The sequence below is a fragment of the Neomonachus schauinslandi genome, chromosome 1 (genome assembly GCF_002201575.2).
Source record: "Neomonachus schauinslandi chromosome 1, ASM220157v2, whole genome shotgun sequence".
Classification (NCBI taxonomy): Eukaryota; Metazoa; Chordata; class Mammalia; order Carnivora; family Phocidae; genus Neomonachus; species Neomonachus schauinslandi.
The window spans coordinates 66,366,297-66,387,377 of record NC_058403.1 but is presented as its reverse complement, the minus strand read 5'-3'; the positions used below and the strand labels follow the sequence as shown (position 1 = coordinate 66,387,377).

At 52.2% G+C, this 21,081-nt stretch overlaps 1 protein-coding gene across 1 annotated transcript in view; it reads left to right on the top strand.

Annotated features, from left to right (window-relative positions):
- Window positions 1–13,845: 13,845 nt before the first annotated feature.
- SEMA5B (semaphorin 5B) overlaps window positions 13,846–21,081 on the top strand; it is a 39,307-nt gene continuing 32,071 nt past the window's right edge. Inside the window, exons 1-2 of the mRNA XM_044914307.1 lie at window positions 13,846–14,011; window positions 19,180–19,279. Of these exons, the coding sequence (XP_044770242.1) occupies window positions 13,870–14,011; window positions 19,180–19,279 (242 nt within the window). The 5' untranslated portion in view covers window positions 13,846–13,869. The remainder of the gene's footprint in view (window positions 14,012–19,179; window positions 19,280–21,081) is intronic.

Below are 21,081 nucleotides of genomic sequence, written 5' to 3'. Positions count from 1 at the left end.
GGGGCATCTGGGAATGCTGAGATGTGAGTCAGAATACCTGGGGGGGACTGTAGTTCCATTGACAGAAATGGGGGACGAGGAGGAGCAGGTTAAGGGAGAAAGGTGAAAGTTAACTTGGGGCAGGCTGCAGTGGACATGTCTGTGTGACCTGCCGTGGAGATGGCCATGTGGTCTGGAATTCGAAGAGAGGGGCTGAGATCTGGGGAGCTGATGGAGCTGGGGTGCAAGTGGGAACCCTGGGAGGAGGGAGCAGGGGCTGAGACCACCCTGGGAGCAGTCGGAGTGAGAGAAGAGGGAATTGAGAGTAGAAACTTGGGAGAACCACATGTCTGGGAGAAAGAGCTAGAAATGAAAGTTAGGGCCATCATAGGGCGCCTGGGTGGCTCAGTTGGTTGGGCGACTGCCTTCGGCTCAGGTCATGATCCTGGAGTACCGGGATCGAGTCCCGCATCGGGCTCCCTGCTCGGCAGGGAGTCTGCTTCTCCCTCTGACCCTCCTCCCTCTCATGCTCTCTCTCATTCTCTCTGTCTCAAATAAATAAATAAAATCTTTAAGAAAAAAAAAAAAAAAGAAAGTTAGGGCCATCATAAAGGTTGGGGAGGAACCTGGACAGTGTAATGACAGAGAAGTAGGTATAGAGTCCAAGATTTTGATGGCACCTTCCTCTGTGTTATTTGCTTTGAAGCCCGAGGGCTATTTCCAGCAAGCGCTATGGCCCCAGGGAGGGAAATGGGGCTAAAGCCCTTGTTCCTTCTGGTGCCCTGTGGTTGCTGGCTCCCCAAACACACATGAAATCAACCATTTACATCGTGGCAGTTTTAGCCTTTTCAGGTCGTCCAGAGTCTTTTCTCTAATAACTTTAGAAGGAAAGGCTTTGTCCCCCAGGGAAAGTTTCAGTGTCATCCCAGAAATGACCCAGGCAAACAGCGGCCCTGAGTGCTGTGTGCACGTAAGGAGGGATGCAGCTTCTGTAACCAACACCGACGCACAACTCCTTGCCACCCCGAAAAATCTCTCCTCTCTAAGCAAAGGCAGAAGGCACAGGGCTGTGGAGCCAGAAGGGCCTGGGGCCAGTCCCCAGCCTGTGGCCTTCCTCCCTCTCACCTCTCTACTGCTGGTTTGTTGGTACATGTGTGGAAGGAGGGCAGCTTGCCATGGGGATGGAGTGGATGGCTTTCATGGGGGCCTGTCACCCCCGGCAGAGGTTCCTTCCCGCTCCCTCTGACACCCCCAGCACAGAAGGCGGCAGATGTTACTGGTCTCACTTCATTTCAATAGATTTGCAAGCATGCCTTTATGTGTTACTGAAAAATTGGGTGTAAATCCTATTTTAAGAACACAGTGGAACTCATTACTTGAAGAACGCGTTGGAAAATCCTTTTGGGAAGTGAATAATAATCACCCTTTGGTACAGCTTTTGCGCCAATATGCAAGAATTTCTTTGTCTGAAGTGCAGTTCACCTGGGAGGTCTTTCCCAGGACGTCCTCTTTGCATTTTGTGACTGTCTTCTTTCCCATGGGACGCACCATTCCCCTTCCTGTGCGTGCTGCCCCCCATCCTTAGTCCTGTCTCCCCACCCCCTCGGGCTCTCCCACCACGCTCCCCGACCACCCCCCAAAAGCAGTAACCTCTCGCCCCCCACCCCTTCGCCCCCAGACTGTGTGGACATGACTTGTCCCGGTGACCCTTTACTGGCTTCTGCTCTTCCTTCTTCCAAATTTCGGGCACAGATGCGTCTCTGGGTGTCAGAAATGTTCGCCACGTGGGCACAGTTGGGCGGGAGGACGTGTGATGGGTGTGGTAGGCCCAATAATGGCCACCAAAGATACGCACGTCCTTATCCCTGGAACCTGTGAGTGTGTTACCAGAAGGTTCGTTGTGGCTGCGACTCAGCTAAGGACCTTGAGGTGGGGAGATGGTCCTGGATTACCCGGGTGGGCGCATTGTAATCACAAGGGTCCTTAACCGCAGAGACTTTCTCCCAGCTGTGATAGAGGGGGAGATAAGTGTGCAAGGATGGCTGGAGGGAAGCGGTGTTGCTGGCTCTGAAGATGGGAGGAATATGGGCAGCCTCTAGAAGCTAGGGAAGGCAAGAAAATGGATTCTCCCCCCGAGCCTCCGGAAAGGAATACAGCCCTGCCGACACCTTGATTTTCGCCCACGGAAACCCATGTCCGACTTCTAACCTGTAAGAGGATGAAGGTGTTGTCTGAGGCCACTGGGTCTGTGGTAATTGGTTCCAGCAGCAGCAGGAAGCGAATATGGTGGCAAACCCCACAGTCTGTTGGGGAGTCTGGCCGCACGCCTACATCTCATCTCTTTTACCTCGTTCACCTCGTGTTCGTGGACTCGCCTAAAATCCTCCCCTTTCACGGAGTGATTTCAGCTAGTTGCGGGGTCTGCCTCTCTTGGATGCCCTGTGGCTCCCCTCTCTCTCCTGCCGCCCACACCCCATCCCTGAGCCACACAGCCAAGGTGTGGGTGGACAGGAAGGGGCTCGCTTGGCTCCAGTCTGGGGTCAGGGGGCCCTGCGGGAGAAAGACGGTGGGGCTGTCAGTGGGCCCACGCTGAGGGGAGAGCAGAGAGAAGACCTGATCATTTGGGGGCGTCCGTAGCACACGTCCTGAGATCTCCTGGTCCTCCTCAGCCCAGTGGATTTTAGGAGCTTTTTTTTTTTTAAACTGTGGCCACATACACAGAAGATAAAATGTACCGTCTTAGCCATTTTGAAGCGTACGGCTCAGCAGTCCTGGTACATTCACATGGCTGAGCAACCACGACCGGCCTCCGTCTCCAGAGCTCTTTCCTTTTGCAGACTGAAACTCTGTACCCTTTAAATAACAGCCCCCCATTGCCGCCTCTCCCTGGCTCCTGGCAACCGCCACTCTACTTTCTACGTCTATGAATTCGGTCATCCCAGGTGCCTCATGTAAGTGAAATCATACGGTATTTGTCCTTTTGTGTCTGGCTTATTGTAATTCAGCATTGGGTCCTCAGAGTTTATCCATGCTGCAGCAGGTGTCCGAATTTCCTTCCTTTTTAGGCTGAATCATCTTCCATTGTATTTAGTTTACCATTCGTCTGCCAGTGGACACTTAGGTTGCTTCCCCCTTTTGGCTGTTGTGCATAATGCTGCTGGGAACACGGGTGTACGAGTACCTTTTCGAGTCCCTGCTTTCAGTGTTTTGGGGTGTATACCCAAAGTGGAATTGCTGGATCAGATGGTGATCCTACTTCTAATTAATTGAGGAGCCACCCTACTGTTTCCCATGGCGGCTGCACCGTTCTACCTTCCCACCAGCCCGCGTTAGCCAGTTGTCAGGGTACAGGCCAGTGGCATGAAGCACACTCACGGTGCTCTGTGGCTGTCAGCACCCCCATCTCTTCGGGAGCACTGGCTCTCTGGGTGTTGAGGAACCGCGCTCAGGAGCGTGAGTGGAAATGGGCCCTCCTTCGCAAAGGTTTATGTCGAGCCAGTGAATCTGTCATTGAAACCCCAAGGAGGCCCGGGCCTTTAGCTGGATTTGCCTTCTATTTTTGAGCTGTAGGCATGTTTTCAAATGCAGTTTTCATTTGATACAGCAACTGAATATCTGATCGCAAAATGTTTCCACGGAGAGAGCTTGCCCATGGGGAGGAGAAAAAGGAGGCTGCTCTGATGAATAGATAAGCTTGATTTGTGTTTGGCAACATCCTTAGTATTTAATTCCAGCAATTAAAGTAGGCAAGTCTCCTTTGTTTCCCTTTTCCTTGCAAAAACAATAAAATATTACAGAATGTTTGGGGGAAAAAATCCCTACTCATTGTCACGCCACCTTAGTGGGATGACCATCACCATTCATAACACTTACGTGTGCAAGGCATAGCCAGACTTTCATTCACCTTACTTCACTTGAGCTGCTCTGCAGCTATGAGGCGGCGTCCTGGGTCTAACCCACGCATCCCCCTCCTGCGCCGGTTCTCTCCTCGTGCGTTTGGTCCATCTTCCTCCACACGTGTGTCATCTCCCACAGAGTTGCCCTCATGAGGTTCACGCTTGCTTGCTTTCCCAAGTGATGTGAACGTTCCCTTTGTATCCTTGTTTTCAGTTCTTACCTCGTGTACGTACTTTGTTCACGGGAGCAAGCCCAGGCTCAATGATTATAAATACAGAATGACTGTGGACCGTGCATTAGAGGGCTGTCATTTGCAAAAGATCAGCCTGAGCCCTGGTGGGAAGCTCACGAGGCTATGTCAAATAATGCCATTTTCCTGTGTGGTGCACTGAGACTGTGCAATGGGCAGGCTCTGGAGCCCGACTGCCAGGATCTGGCTGCCAGTTTGACCTTATGCAAGCTACTTAACTGGTCTGTGCCTCAGTTTGCCCATCCACGAAATTGGTATGATAATAGTATGTGCCTCACAAGATTACTGTGTGGATTAAATGGCATAACGAGCATAGAATACCACCTGATATATGATAACATGGTCTGTGTTGTTGCTGTGGTTGTGCCATTTATTTAGCTTTGGTTCTCCCACCGCCTCCCTGCCCAATCTTGAGCTAGATACTCTCCCTCAAGCCTCAGTTTTCTCATCTGTAAAATATGGGGTTGAACTAAAATGATCTTCAAGAGCCCTTGTTGTTCAACTTTCTGTGGTCGCCTTTTAACTTTTATCTTCCCCCTGGGTTTAACCACAGCTGGGGGCATGTGGGTGGGACCGCAAGAAGGAATGCCCATCACGGATGGGGCAAATGCATGGTCTGGAGTTTGCTAGGAATAGACAGGGCAGAGGAGAACCCAACCAGGACCTGTCCTGGCCAGAGAGCAGAGAGCACCTTGCAAAGGCAGGGAATGAACTTGGTCCTGGGAAAGAGGGTGGGGGTGCTCACTCCCAGGTTCCAGAGCTGAAAAGTGCTGGGAAGTCTTTCTGCGCCTCTGTCCCTCCCCCACCTGGTCCCAACCTTCCCTCTGGGCCCCAGTCGCCCAGATGGTCTAAATGGGAAGAAAAGAGGAAAATCCGTATCCAATCTGCTCTATTCAGAGCAATGGGAAGGAATCTGCATCTCAATTTTATCTTTGTGCTGAGCTTGGCTAAGCTTTGCCCCCCAAGTGGTGAGTGATGGGTGGGTGGGAAGATGGCATTGGTGGCCCCGGTGGGGGAGTGAGGGGCACCCCCAGGCCTTCCCCCCACCCTGCTTACCAAACCGCAGACAGAATGCATTCTTTCCTGCTCTTGGTTTCCCCTGTTTCCTCTTCTTTTCTTTCCTTCTCTTTCTCTCCCTCTTTCCCAGGCAGGCAGCCAAGTGGAGATTTTGAATGGCAGCAAGAAGGGAGGGGCCGGGAAGGAGGATCAGCGGCGCACCCTTCCTGAAAGATCCTCAAGGGCTCCTGGGCTGAGCATGAGGTGGGGACGAAGAAAAGAAGCATCTCTTTCTTTCCCACCCAGCCTGGCCCCTGGCTGTATGGCCGGTGCTGGGGAGTGGGCTGTGGCTGTCAGCGCTCTGGCTGGGGTCTGGACTCTGCCCTGTCTGTGGGCAACCTCTGGAATTTCCATGTCCACAGCCGCTCAGGACCTGGAAAACTGGCTCCCACAGCCCAAACTCACAGGAGACTGATTTGCAGCAGGAAGTCAGTTTAATAATTTATAGCCAGAAAGTGCTCTCCCTGGTTGGGAAGCCAATTCAGGAAACCAAATTAAACTCCGAAGGCTGCTTGGAGAGTGTGTGGAGTTAGGGCTCTGGAAGGCGCCAGGAGGGCTAGGACTAGTTCTCCTCGAGGGAGGATGGGGTGTGTGCAGTGGTCCACAGCGTGGGCTTCTGCAGCAGACAGTCTTGGGTTCAAATCCCTGCTCTCTTATTAACTGGCACTGGGACCCTGGCCATGGTCCTCAGCCTTGCTAACTTCCGTTTCCTTCTACCAACTGTGAAGGATGATCTTTGAATGATGATCACAAGGTCATCTCTCAGCGATCTTGCCAAACGGCCATGAGGTCTTGCAGGGAAAGAGCTTAGCACAGTACCTGGCACTTCTCAATACACAGCAGCCCTCTTTATGTAAGCCCTCATCCTTAGGGTCATAGGTTGTCTTATCCTTTCCGATTACACCCTTTTTATCAACCAAAAGAAAAGGGGTCCCCGGTCTCTCTTGAGAGAAATTTGAGTGGTCTCCACTGCTGCCTGGATTCCGCTCTGGGACACACCCTCTCCCACGTGGTCCCCCAGTCCCTCCCTGCTTCTGTCCAGGGCCACCGCCTGCAGTTGAGCTGGGGTGTCCTCTGCAGGGTGCAAGCAGGGCTGAGATCCACCGTGCTCCAGGTGTGGGGCTGGGGTCTCTTGGAACAAGAGGTAACCGCTTCCATTCTCTGAGCTGCCCTGCAGACCAGTGACCTGCTTTCCAAAGCTCACATCTGACCACATCCTTCCGCTGCCCCAACCACCAACTAGTCCTCCTTTTCAGCAGAAGGAACCCTCCTGATGCTTTAGGTTTTCGTTCAAGTCTCACCAGGTTTTGGCCTCGGTCTTCCTCTCCAGACTCAGCTGCCTCTGCCTGGTTCTCCAGCCTTGCTAGATCATGTGAGGATGGTCCAGGGCCAAGTGTTGTTTGCCATTCCATCATTTTGGGATGCTCTTTGCCCCTGATGGCCAGGGAAGCTCCCCTCTTCTTTCCTTCAAGGAGTTCTCCCTTCTACAGGAGGCATCTTAGACCTCCAGCCCCTGGCATTCCTCTCTCTTCCCTTTCCCAGGGCACCTTGCACCTGTCTGCAGACCCCCCTCATAATCTGCTTCCTGCTCATCTTCCACTCAGGCTTCCCTCTCCTTTGTAGGACTGTCACCTGCAGGACACTGGGACCCCTATGTTCATCCCCGTACTGAATAGTTCGGTGAATGAAGATGGTCTCCAGTGTGGAGTTCAGCTTCTCCCCACCACAGGAAGGTCTGGGCAGTTAGCTGTCCAGCAAGCAGTGGGGGCCACTTTGGGCTCTATGGGGGGGATTCAGTGCTCTCTCTCTCTCTCTCTTTCTCTCTTTCACACACACACACACACATACACACACTGCACCCCTGCCCCCCTCATCCTTTGCCCCAGAGAGAAGAGCAAAGGTCCTTCTGTAACTGAGCCTTCCAACAGCTCTGGCCCTGGCCCTCTGCCCTTCCCTTGCTTTCCTTCCCTCACACTCAGCACTTTCATCCCCTCCCCTGGTTGCAGCTAATCCTCCTCCCACTGTCTGTGCTGGGAAAATGAGCCCTGGAGAAGTCCCATGGAAGGCGAGGAGTCCTCAAGGGGGTGCCTGTGTGGGTGTGCGCTCTCTCTCACATACAAGCACATGCATCACACGCCTTCCAGCATGATTAGAGTGACCGCATATCGAGGACCGCAGGGAATTGGGGCAGCAGCGGGAGAGAAGGCAATGATTTGGGAAAATGCTTTCCTTATCACTGATGGTTTCCTAAAATAGCTGGAGTCGGCTGGTGCTACGGGTCCCTTTTCCCCACTCCTCGAGAACCCTGCCACAGGGCCAGTGACAAGTGGCTCAGAGACAGGATGAAGTGTAGGCTTTCTGTGCCCCCTTACCTGTCCGGCCCCGGGCCCTGGGCCACTGTGTCTATCTGGTGATATATTGCTCCTTGGAGAACGTTCTCCTCTCCTCCATTACACTGTAAGCTCCTTGAAGGCAGAGACCATACTTTTGTCCGGGGTGCTCCCCCTCCCTCACTTCCGCTGTCCATACAGGCACCCGCACATAGTAGGTGTTCAGCTAGTGCTCAGGGAAGTATGGTATAAACGAACGAACGAGTGGATGAACCTGGGAAGACACTTCAGTAACTAGTGAGCGTTTTATGTATACAAATATATTTATACCAGTGGATTTCATAAAGGGCCTACTCTGTGCCAGACTTGGTTCTCAGGCAGGGAACTATAAGCCTTATTTTACAGGTGACAAAACACAGATCTCCGCAGGCCTGGTGGCCTCCTGAGCTCAGGGCTACAGCCCTCAGGGAGATTGGGGGCCTCTGCTACGTACTGCCTGTGGAGAAATTCCCAGATTATTTTAATGTCAGGTCAGACAAATACACTAGAAATAGAAATTCTTGTTTGTCTGAGGCATATTTGGTTATAGGAATGAAAACCGAACTGTATGGGATAGGAATGGTGTCTGGCTGGTGATAACTGAGACCTGAAGCACAAGGGCTTAAACAGATGGGGAGTGAGTTTTTCAACAACAACAACAACAATAATAGCCAACCCCTGTACTGTGTACTTTAGGGCAGGTGTGATTCTTTTGGGGGGTGGGGAAGGGCCGAGAGAATCTTCAGCAGGCTTCATGCCCAGGGCCAAGCGCCATGCGGGGCTGGATCCCACGACCCTGAGATCAGGACCTAAGCCCAAATCAAGAGTCGGAGGCTGAACCGACTGCTGCACTCAGGTGCCCAGGGCAGGTGCCGTTCTAAGCCTCATTCAGTCTTCACAACACCTTCCGAGGTAGGTGTCACTGGTCTCCCCATTTCACAGATAAGGAAACAGGCACAGAAGTGTGATGGGCAAACATCACAGCACCAAGTCTGGAGGTGGGCAGACCAGAGCCGACTGACTCTGTCGACCTCCCAGGTGCCACCTACCTTTCTGCACCATGATCCGTGTCATGGGCTCAGGGAGGCCAGCGTAGCCCCGTCCATCCCGGCTGTAGACCACGTGGGGAGAAGGAAACCCTCCTCGAGTGCTTCCCCGAGGGGCCCTCTGACGGCTTCCTCGCGCCTCTCAGTGGCCACCCCTGTCTGGCCTGGTCCGCTAGCAGAGAGGCGTTGAGCAGGGCATCTTGCCCCCCAGCGCCCACCAGAGCAGGGCATCTTGCCCCCCAGGGCCCACCAGAGCAGAGGCTCCTTTCGGAGGGAGCGGGCGCGCGTGCACACCAGGAGTCAATAGTGCAAGGCGACTCCGGGTCTGGCAGGACTCTGGCTGGCTTAAGCAAAAATGGAAGACTTTATGACAAGGATAGGGGAAGTAGGCTCATGGCTCACGGACGTGGGAAGTAGTCAGACCTCAAGAAAGGGCTAGAATTGGGGACCGGAAGTCTGTCAGCATTCCAGAGAGTCTCCACTGTCTGACTCCTGTCACAGCTGTCTTCGGATGGCCATCTCGTCGGCTCCCCTCCTCAGCCCACATGACAGACAGAAGACAGCCACCCCATGGGGCCCACGGGGCTTGTCGCAGTTTCCTCCACAAAGACTGACTTGACCCTGGGGAGGGATGGGGGTTACCCACCCACACTGCCACGGGAGGACATCTGATCGGTCTGTTTGGACCATAGGACCATCCTCGGTGCAAGGGGCTATGGTGGGGTGGGGTGGGGGTGGGTGCGTGTAAGGCTGCGGGGGGCGCCTACCCCTTTGACCTGTGGATGGAGGGGAGGTAATTTCCAAAGAAGGGGGATTCTCAGGAGTCGGAAATTCACCCCCCCACACACAAGCGTCTAGCACTCTGCTCACAAAGACCAGTCCTGTAGTGCTCAGTGATGTGGGGATTGACCACTCCTCTCCTTCATTCAGGATGGCACCCTTGCCTCTGGCTGACATTTGCAAAGCTGCAAGGCCCGGCTTATCGGGCTCTGCCCTGACCATCAGCACCCCACACTCCGGCCCCATTCCTCACTGCCCTACTCCTTCTGCCCCTCCTTTGCCACCCCTCTTAAGGTCTCCTGGCTTCCTTACCAAGGGCGGAGGAGGTCCTTAAAGAGGCCTGTGCATGCGTCCCTGTGGGATCCCTGAAGTCAGCACCTTGGCCCACACTCGCATTCCTAAGGCTTGGAATGCTCATCGGAATAAAGGCTTTTCCTGTCTCCTCCCTGATTGGCGTTCAGTCTGTCTCTCTCTAGGGGGCTGTCTGGTCTGTGTGCAGTGTGCGTGGCTCTCTCTTCCTCTCTTCCTCCTCCCTCACCTGAGTGGAGCTGATCTGGAATCCAGGTCCTGCCCCCAGCCCTTCCCCACCCCCATTCCTGTGCTTCATTCCGGGCCCTCTGGGCCCTTCTCCTCAGACAGCAGCCGTGCTGTGCTGGGGCCCAGGTGGACCAGGTGATATTAATCTAGTAATTATTGATTCAGGAGGGACTTGGAGGACATATTTACATAAAAACCATAATGTGACTGGAACTTCTGCTGTGGAAATTAGGTACTTTAAGGCCTGGGGCCTGGAGGAAAGGATGGGGCCAGGGGAGGGTTGGGAAAAATGAGGGGAGGGCAGTTGCCATACCACCTCAGGTGAGGGGCTGATGGAGGCAAAGCCCCAGCTAAGGTCTAAAAAGATGATATTTGCCTATGTGTCGAATATCACCAGGGAGATGTTATATCAGTCAGGGTCCCCCCAGGAAACAGATGGCACACTCAAATTGGAAAATGGGAGGACAGTTTAATAAAGGAACTATTTATGAAGGTCTGGGAAGGGGTTTGGGAACCATATGGGACTGCTCACTGGGCTCTACCCTGCAGCTGATAATCAGGAGGTGGCACCAGCCCCAGGCAAAGGGAGGAGGGGGGAGCCGGCAATTGTTGAAATCCGGGGCTTAACTCTGACCTGTTGTGACAGGGGAGGCGGCCGCTCACCCTGCTGCCTCCTTTCTCCCTCCTTCCTCCCATCTCTGCCAGTGCCCCCATTGGCCAAACAGAGGGAAGGAGTCCCCTGTTGCAGTCCAGGCACTGAGCAGGGCGGAGGGGACAGAGTAGAGGGACAAATAGAAAGCATCTAGCACAAGTGTTGAAGGGCAAGAGGAAATTCCATAGCAGTGCCAAGCCCCATGCAGCAGGAAAGACCCAGTTTAGCTCTCAGGAATAACACCATGCGAGCGGCCATGTGAAAATCACTCCAGGGAGTATGCCTGGGCCAAACCTCCCTCCTGGTGGGTTTCCGCTAAGAGGGATGGCCAAGCTCTCCCGGGGAGGAACAGAGAGTTCCACGTTTGAACCCCGAGGCTGAGGGGAACATGGAGGTGCTCTAGGGACCAATGCCCCATGGGATGCGGGATGGGACAGGGTAAGGGCAAGGGGTGCTCTGCCGGGTCCACAGAGTCACCGGGGGATTTCCTTGAAGCCTCGAAGCAACACAATGACAGGTGTTAGCCCATCTCACACGCATGTGAGGAAACAGGCAGGAAGAACATCATCCTGCTCTTGTTTTCCAGACCTGGAGTGAGGTAACAGCAATAGGAAAGGAAGAGAGAGGAGGGGTTAGGAGCAAAGGGTCTTAGAGCAGGAAGGACCCCCAGGGGTCTTTAGTCCCTGCAGAGGTTTGTCAGAATCACCTTTGGGATCACTCACCTGTCAGCCCCAGGACCCCACCCCCAGTGCAAGAGATTCTGATTTGCTCCCACCTCCAGCCTGGACTCCCTGATCTAGTTCAACCTTGTATTTCACAGATGAGGAAAGTGACCCCAAGGAGGTCACTCAGTGGGTTAGGGACCTGTGAGGGATGTGGTGTCAGCAAGGCTTGGTGACACATTGGATGGGCCAGGGAAGGAGAGAGGTGGGAGCTGATTCAGAAGGTCTGAATCAGGCTCCAGAGGAACTGCTGTGCTCCCCCACATTAGACATTTTAGGAAACTAAAACTAGGTCTTTAGGGGTGTCTGGGTGGCTCAGTCGGTTAGGCATCTGCCTTCTGCTCGGTTCATGATCCCGGGGTCCTGGGATTGAGCCCCATGTTGGGCTCCGTGCTCAGCGGGGAGTCTGTTTTTCTGTCTCCCTCTGCCCCTCCCTCCCCCACTTCTGCGCTTGCTCTCTCTCTCTCTAATAAATAAATAAAATCTTAAAAAAATAAAAAATAAAAGGTCTTTAAATTTTTTATTGAATGGGTAATATTAAACATATTTAATAATCAAAAGTGAAAATAATATAAAAAGGTATATATTGAATAGAAGCCTCTATCATGATTTTGCTACTCGTAGGTAACCTGCTTTATAATTAGTTTGGGTTTATTTTTCCAGTGCATGTTAATGCTAATACAAGCACATATAAATATATATTCTTATTTCTACCCTTTTTTTTTTTACACAAAAGTTTGCATGCTATTATACTGCTCTGCATTGTGGGTTTTTTTTTTTTTTCACTTAATATACCTGGAGATTTCTCCTTATCAAAATCTAGAGAAAAATCCCCCTTCTCTTCTAGAGCTGCATAGTATTCCATTACAAATATATGCCACAGGTTATGTAAGCGGTGTCCAGTGGCGAGGTATTTGGTCGTTTCCCTGTCTCGTGTTATTTCAAAGAATGCCCCAAGGGATCATCTTGTGCATAAATCACTTTGCATGTGTGCAGGTGCCTCTTTAGTCTATTTTTGCTTCTCCACGATCTGTGGTGAAGGAGCAGGTTTTACATTTCAATTTACAATCTGTCGCAGATGGATACTTACATAAAATTCAATAAAAGTGAATTACTGGAGAAGTGAATTGACAAAAAAACTAAGAAAACTACAAACCCCCAAATTTTATTAGATCCAATAGACGTAAAAATAACTCTGTCACATTACCATAAAGGTTTTTAAACACTCCCTCTCAAGTCTCCGCGTTTATCCTACCACAGAGTCGTCACAGGTTGTGGATGGTCACTGATCCGTGGACCACACACTTTGAGTAGCACAGGTTAAGACTCCCAGAGATTAGGTCAAAGAGTACACGCCTCTGCCGTTTTGCCAGACTCCTCTCCGTGGTGGTTGTACCGTTCTGCACAGTGGTATCTATGAGCATGCCCCCTTTCCCAGAGCCTCGCCAAGAGGGTCATCTAACTTAGATTTTTGCTAAAGTGAGAGGTGAACAGTGCTTACCTCCGTCTAAGTTTTAATTTGCATTGCTCTTATTATATTTTTTAAAGATTTTATCCATTCGTTTGAGAGAGAAAGGACAGAGAGAGCACAAGCAAAGGGGAGAGGCAGAGGGAGAATCAGACTCCCCGCTGAGCAGGGAGCCCGATGCGGGCCTCGATCCCGGGACCCCAGGATCATGACCTGAGCTGAAGGCAGATGCTTAACCATCTGAGCCACCCAGGCACCCCTGTGTTGCTCTTATTATGAGTGAAAACGGGGTCATTCGTATTTTTAAGCCCCGTTTGTATTTATATTCTTTGCCCATTTTTCTAAAGGATTGTTGATCTTTTCCCTCTTGATCCCCAGGAATTATTTATATGTTAGGAATATTAGCCCTTTGTCTGTGATATGTATTGCAAATATTTTTTCCAGTTTGTCATTTACCTTTTTGATTTTGCTTGGTGTTCATTTCTGGGGGGAGAGGAGCCATGCAGAAGTTTGGGGTTTTATGTAGTTACATTTGCCAATATTTTCTTTAACAGCTTCTGGATTTTGAGTCATGGCTCTCTGTTCCAAGGTCATAAAGAATTCTGCCCACATTTTCTTCAAGTATTTTTATGGTTTTATTCTTAACACCTAAATCTTGTATCCAGTTGGAATATTCCCTAGTACCAGGTGTGGGTTATGGATCCAAATTTATCTTTTTACAAATGGCTACCTGCTTGTCCCAGCTCCACTTATTAAAACCCCTAGGTACCACCTTTATCATTAAAACTAATTTTAAGCCATTTGGGATCATAATAGAAAAAGCTCTATAATTTGTCAGTTTTTATCCAGAATACCATTACAAGGGAAATTAGCTCTCAAGATATGATCTATAACTTTGTGTTACGAGAGCAAGGTAAACTGTAAGTCACATAAGTAAAACTATAAATTTATTTACGCCAACAAACCAGCCGAGCCCCGGGAGACTGCTCACAACCATGGAGGAAGCGGGGGAGAAGTGGGTGCGGTTGAAGGAGCGTGTGGCGAGGTTGAGTATTTGCCTTGCAGATCTTCCCCAGCCTGCTTCCAGGAGCTAGGACTGCAGAGGGGCCCAGCATGGTGTTCCCGGGACCCCTGGCTGTCACCCTGTTGCCGCCCAGCCTCACACTGCTGGTGTTCCACCTGTCCTGCTCCACCGATGCCAGCAGCGAGCAGAAGCTGTGCGCCCTGAGGGAGCACCCCACTGTGGCCTTTGCAGGTGAGAGACGCTTCCCACTCGCTCCTGTTTCGCCGTGCCTGGGTCTTGAGGACTTAGGTCTGGACTCGGCAGGGTCTCCGGCTGTCGGAAGTCCCAGATGTTGCCCTGGGGATAGATGTAAGCAGGATGATGGGCAGCCATGGGCCGGAGGGCTCTGATTCGAGTCTCCAGTTTATTTAAGCTTTCATCCGTGTTCACCTGGGGGAGGAGGGCACCTTTCTCTGGGATTCCTGCTAGAAGTGGGGGTGTGGGTGCCCTGCGTGGAGTGGGGAAGGGTTCGTTGGCCATCTCAGCTCTAGCTCCTCTGGAAGCGTGAGCTCTGTTTCGTAGCTCCCCTGGGAGGCAGAATGGAGATGACTCACTCTTTGGAAGACTCAATCTCTGGAAACTTCCTGCTGCTCTAAGACAGTTGCAGGGATGCCTGTCTTTGGGGCCCTGGGAACCCACAGGGAAGGGGGCCTTGATGACTAATAACTCCCTTTGTCTGTCAAGGGAGGGCATGAGATGTCCTATTAAAGTATTTCCCAAACTGGGATTTGTGAATCACTGGACACATTCTGAGGGGTCTGTAAATTCTCAGTAAGAGTTTCTAAAATTAATATATATATTCGATGATAATCTAAATCCAAAACAAAACACAAATACTGGAGCATCCCGGATGTTCTCCCATGACCTTGTGGCCAGTTTGGGGCTCCCTGGTGGGACCATGATCACGTCAGCACTTCCGGATCCATCACCTGCACGGCAGGTCACACTGGAATCTGTGAATGTAGCTTCAGGGGTCCCCAGGTTCTTAAGTCTGATAAACACCTGCCGAATTTCCACATCACAATAACCCTGGCAGGGAGGTAGGGCAAGGATGGTCAATCTCCTTTAACAAATGGGAGGGCTGAGGTATAGAGGTTTGGAGAATCTTGTCAGGGGCAGGCCTTAACGTCGGGCATCCAAGTGCTTTTTCTAGTCCCCCTGGCAGAGTGATGGGCACTCCACCTTCAGGTCCCCTGGGCAGGAGGATGAGAAGCCGTCCTCTGGGATTCCACACAGCTAATCGAGAGGGGCAAGATGGAAACCAGAGCAGAAAAATAAATGCAAGACTCTGAGGCTGGCATGGGATTTGGGGGGCGGGAGGGGTGGTATGGATAGGAGTTGGGGGTGGCAAGGTGGGGAGGCTGGGGTGATTTAGAAGTGTGGGATTCCCGGCTGTGGGCTGGCTCCTGTCTCGGGGAGGAGAATTTGCAGCTGTCTTCTGAGTTCATTGCTGTCTTGTTGGAGCTGGGATCCAAGGCTTTGAAGGCTTAAGTGGATTAAAGTAAATTAGCAATGTCCTTAAGCCTACAAAACACGCGTACACTCTCAGACTTCTGATGGCTCCCAGAGTTCTGGTGGCTGTCACTGAAGGGAAGGACCAAGTAGGGGATGGAAGTGGTGGGATTCTGAGGGCTGTCTTCTTGTTGGACGACCCGTGGCAGCTCCTGATGAACCATTTCCTCTCAGGGGACTTGCTAGGGGACACAGTTGGCCTGGCTGATTCTGGGGGCAGGGACAATGGAAGGAGAGCCTGGGAATCCTGTCCCGTCCCCCCCCCCCCCCCGCCCCGCCAGGCTAGTCTGTACTGGAGCGAACTGGGGAGGGAGTGGGGGGTAGTAGAGAGGTGGAAGGTGTGTTCCTTGAGTGCCTGGCTTCCTTGACACCATTTTTTTTTTTCCTTGACACCATTTTTAATCTGCGGGTGTGTATCACTTGAATGAAACTAACTTCCCGCCCACCCTCTTTCTGAATGGAGGAATGAGGCTCCGATTGACATAGAGTAACTAAGGAATCCCCTTCGCCCCAGCAAGCAGAGATGGTCCATCATCCTAGACTGACAGCCCTGGAGAGAAGCATCATCTCTGCTTTTCCTCCCCAGCTTTCCTGGCCTGCCCTCAACCCACCCAGTTCTCTACTCTGACAGCTTTGAGTTTTCCTATCCATTCACCAAATTTTTTATTGAGCCCTACTTGACACCAGGGACAGAGCTGGGTGCTGTGGGACTTCAGAGGAGAGTGAGAGTTCACTTTGGGTACTCGAATATCTCTTGTTCCTTAGACGTCACTCCCTTTGGCTCCCCAGCGCAGCTGGTCCTGGACCAGGACTGGATCTCTTGTCTCCTCACATCTTTCAGTACTGCTGAGCACACAACGAGGGATTCAATTCATGTTAGGTGACTGACTGTGTTCTGGGTGATGCTGCATTCCAGAGAAGTTGCCACATGACCCAGGCCAGTGCCAACCCCCAGCTTCCAGGATCCCCTCAGATGTTACATTTTATTTCTGACTGATCAGTAGGCTTCCAACCCTGTAGCTGTGAGCTTCCTTCTCCTCTGACACCTGACTGATCTGTGAGTAACCCCTAAATACCCTAGAGGAACTGCCGGTTGCAAAATCTGACAGGCATTTTTCCATTTCGTAAGGTTAAATTTTCTCCTACGGGTTTTTTTTAAGGGGGCCCACCTGTGTTTGTCTTTGGCCTGCACGTTTTTCCTCCTGTCACAGCATGGAATTTCTAGGAGGCAGGGAGAAGCCAGTATGGAGTTAACACTGACAGTGGTTAATCCACAAAGTGGGTAATTGAATTGACTATAATTAAAATCACAGGCGCGTCATGGAGAGCGTCATTTTTCTCTCAAAGTCGCCGTCCAAAGCCTTCACTGCACACGGAGCTCTCAGAACGTGCTTGGTGTTTTAAAGACAGCCTTCCCTCTGGTCCTGTTTGCCTGTTTAATAAGAGGAAGCTGGCTCCCTTCCCGAGACCGCTCCCCCAGGATCAATGTGCTGCACCCGCCTGCATCTCTCCCCCCTCGCCCCTTCCCCTTGCCCTTGTCGGTGGTCCCTTTGGGGCTAGGGGAGAGGGACAGAAACTGGAAGTGGCTGCCACCCTCCACTCCTACCCCTGCCCCTCCCTCCCATTGCCAGCCATCCCCCCTCCTGCCCTGTTTCGTCTTCCCTTCCCTTCCCTGCCCCAAGAAAGGGCCTGAGTGAAGACCGGGCTGAGCAGTCCCCAGACGGAGTTTCTCCTGGCTTGCTGCACACCAATCACACCCCTCTTCCCCTGTTCAGCTGTCCATATCTGGAAGATCCCCTTCAGAGGGGAAGAAGAGAACTGAAGTGTGACCCAGTTGCTACTGTTGGGGAGCACTCAGTCTGATGGGCAGGCAAGCCCCTCATATCCCCCCCCACACACACACAGAAAACAGACTTGAGCACATTCAGAGCGACAAACACATACAGTGTGAATGGAACAGACAAGGTAGAGAGAATATGGAACAAAATAAAATCAGGGTGGGAGATTATAATCCAGGAAGTTTTCCTGGAGGAGGAGGACCCTTGGCTTAATCTCTAAGGTAGTATACTATTCTGCCAGGATTTCTGAGGGTGGCCCTGAGGTCAACTAAAAACCCAGCCTACCCGACTCCAAATCTACTCCTTATATCGATATTGCTCAGATGCCACTAACCTGTAGTCACCTGCTGAGGGCAGAGGCAGACCCAGGGGGTTTGCTACATTTTGCTGCAGAGTTTTTTTCTTCTTTTTTTTTAATCATGCATATCACAGTTTTCTGAAAAACATCCAGCTCACAAAACCTCGAGTTCTCCAGGGAGCGATTAAGTGTTTGCCTATCGTGCGGAAATGAAGGGCTGCTTTTACTCTGTAGTGGAGGGATAATGAGCAATGATTTATTTCCCTTGGATTACACACACACACACACACACACACAAAATCCTCCGGACCTTCTGTGAGCCAGTCACTAATGCACTGTGGGGAGACAGCCCAGGGCCTCACATTTCTTCCTCATCTTTATCCCCATTGACATAAAGTTCTCTGCCCCACGGCTCCCGCATTGTTGATCAGTTCCCTCCCGCCCATGAGGCCGCGGCTGAGGGGAGCTGTTAAGGAGGCCATGGACCAGGATGGGAGAAGTGGGTGTCCAGTGGGAGGGAAAGAGAGAAGGTCAGCTAGGCACTGTGCTCCAGGTATACCCTCCTCAGACCACTGCCCATCCATCCAGAGGGCTGTGAGGTCTCTGCCCCCCCAGTCCCCATGGTAGGCTTTGGCCTTCCTAGGAGACAATGACAGACACTGACCACCCATGTCCCGTTTCTCCCACCTCCGTGGAGCCTTGTCTGAAAACTTGATCCTTTGTATATAGAAGGGAGTTGAGGATTACTCATGTATTCACTCAACTCCTTCCAGGTGCTGGGCAGAGCCTATAGATCTAAGAAGCAAGATCTTCCGTACCCCCCAGAGAAAACAAGGGGGCTAGACCCCCAACAAGATGGGGGCTTTGATGGCAGTGAAGTAGAGAACTTACCCTGGCTTGGGGGAGTCAGGAGAGGCGGGGTGGGGGGGGGGGGTGAACAGGACTGTTCCACTGAGGGAACATAGAAGGGCAAGGTTTGCAGGCTTTGGTGGGAGAGATCTGCAGTGTTCTAGGTTAGTGTGGCTGGGGTGGTAGTTTGAGGGAGAATGTAAAAGATGAAGCATCATTCTAAGTCTCAGTGGATCACTAAATAGTTAATGTGCCAGGCATTGGAACTGGGAAGACAGTGAGTCCAGAACCCAAAGGCCTTCACAGGAGTTGCAACTTTTCCTTGGGGCAACTGGGAGCTATTAAAGGGTTCTAAGCTGGAGAGTGACATGACCAGATTTGCATTTTAGAAAGATCACTCTGGTTGCCTTGTAGGAAGTGGACCGGAGGGGCAGGAGTGGAAGCCGGGCTAGATAAGATATTCTTGATACCGGTCCACGCAAGAGACGACAGTAGCTTGGAATGGGAGTGGGTGCAGAGGGCAAGAGGGATGGATTTCTTGGAGGTGGAACAGTCGGGATTTGTGAGTGTTTTTAAGTGCTGGTGAGGGTCTAGGGGGGGTCAAGGATGATTACAGTTTTCCCTTTGGATGGCTAGGGGTCAGGTGGAGCCCTTCTCTGAACTAGGGAACATAGCAGGGACAATGACGACACCCCCACTCCCTGTCCCCCAGCTGGCTGCTCACAGAGGGGGCAGGTGGAACCCAGGTCTCGGGGGTGTCCCTGCCTCATTGCTCCCTGACTTCATCCTGACTTTCCCCCTTCCATTCTGGGGTTGGATGCTGGTGCAGCAGTAACCAGAACGCTTGTCTGTCCCTCCACCAGATCTGAAGCCATGGGTCTTTAACTTCACCTACCCTGGAGCCCGAGATTTCTCCCAGCTTGCTCTGGATCCCTCCAGGAACCAACTCATCGTGGGAGCCAGGTAATGAGGTGTGGGAGGGTTGGGGCCACGGGTGGCAGTGTGCTTAGAACTGGCTGGAGGGAATATTATTTGGGATGAGCCCACTATGGGCAGACCCTTGTCTTGGGCCCGGGTTCCTCTCTGCCAGACCCTTTCCGTGTCTGAATGTCTGTCTCCCACAAAAGGAAGCATTAGCTGGAGCAAGGCTGGGGAGTGGGGGGGTGAGCTCTAGACCTCCAGATCTCAGCAAGCCATATTCCTTCGTGGCTGGTAGTTACTGAGAGCAGAACACCTGCTGGCCACCGTCTACCCCCTGTCCCTACCCTGCTGCCAGGACTGCCCAGTCAACCGCCTGCCTGGGAGCACCATGCAGAGAAGGTGCCCAGGAGCCCCCTGCTGGCTGGCTGGCCGCCTGCACCGGGGATGCTGGACTCAGGCCGCCAACTTCTCCTGTGAAGCCCTTCACTTCCCTCTGTGTTGCCTGATCTTGTTGAACCCCACTGTTCTGGATCTAGGGAGGACTTGTGGAGACGTTATGGAGTGGAACAGAAGGAGATAGTTCTCACAAAATCATGGACCATCAACTCTAGTAGGGAAGGGAGCTTAGAGATGTTTACTCCAGTGGGTCTCAAAGAGTGGTCCCTGGGCCAGCAGGACCAACAGCACCTGGGAACTTGTTGGAAATGCAAATTCCTGGGCTCCACCCCAAGCCTGCTGAATCCGAAGCTCTGGCGGTGGGGCCAGCAATGTGGTTTAGTCAGCCCTCCGGGTGAGTGTGATGACTCTCAGGTTTGAAAATCACTAGTCTAATCCAACTGCCCTGGACTTAAACATGAAGAGGCAAGGGACAGGAGAGGGGGAGGGGAGCTTCCCAAGATCACTTAACAAGATGACAACAGAGTACCATATATGCAGTAAAGCACCTACAGCATGGAGTAAATGAGGCATGTAATAAATCACCTCATCTTCACATTCGCCCCAGGCAGGGCGGTCTGTGATTATTCCCATTGTATGGACTAGTAAGCTGAGGCTCAGAAGGTTCAGGCCACCCGCCTGTGTTCACAGGGCTCTTTCTCATCCACTCTGGGGCTTCCCCACATGGGGAGCTCCACCGTGAGCCTGGCTGTGCCCTCAGAGACAGGAAAAGTCAGGCCTGCCCTTGGTCCATTGCAGCCTGCACAGCAAATGAAGTGAGTCCTCAGTTTCTTCTCCCCCTTTCTCTAGGTCACTTTCCTTCCTCCTTTTCCTCTTCCAGACATTTCCCCCATTCTTTCTGACCCCCTGGGTCTCTGGAATTCAGGCTGGGGATATTTTTCATTCCTGTATACCTGCCTTGTTCCATAAGGGATTTAGGGGCGGGTCAGGCTGGGGAGATTTCTCTCTGTTCTTATCTCCCAGAAGAGCAGACTGCAATGCTGTGATGAATGATTTTTGATGGGATAAAAATTAATAAAGTGATGCAATGTTTCCCCTAATTTTTTAAAGCTGTGAGCAGATGCCTGCATTACCTGAGCAGGCAGCTGGGGCAGAGCCCGAGCCCAACTGTCCTCAGGCCAGGAGGGAGGGGGTGGGGAAGCTCTGCAGGGCAGGGGCTGGGGAGGTCCAGCAGAGGCCTAGAGCCAAGGTCACCCCGTGAGGCCTGCCCAGCCCCAGGATAGCAAAGAAGCTAAGTGGAGGCTGGGCCTGGCACCAGAGCTGGGGAAGAGAAGCCTTCAGGCTGGGGTGTCTCCTTCAGGCCCCTGGATTCATTCAGCAGGGCCCCCCTTCTCCTGCTGGCCCACTCCACAACCTTTCTCCTCAGTGCTCTTCTCAGTAGAGAAGAG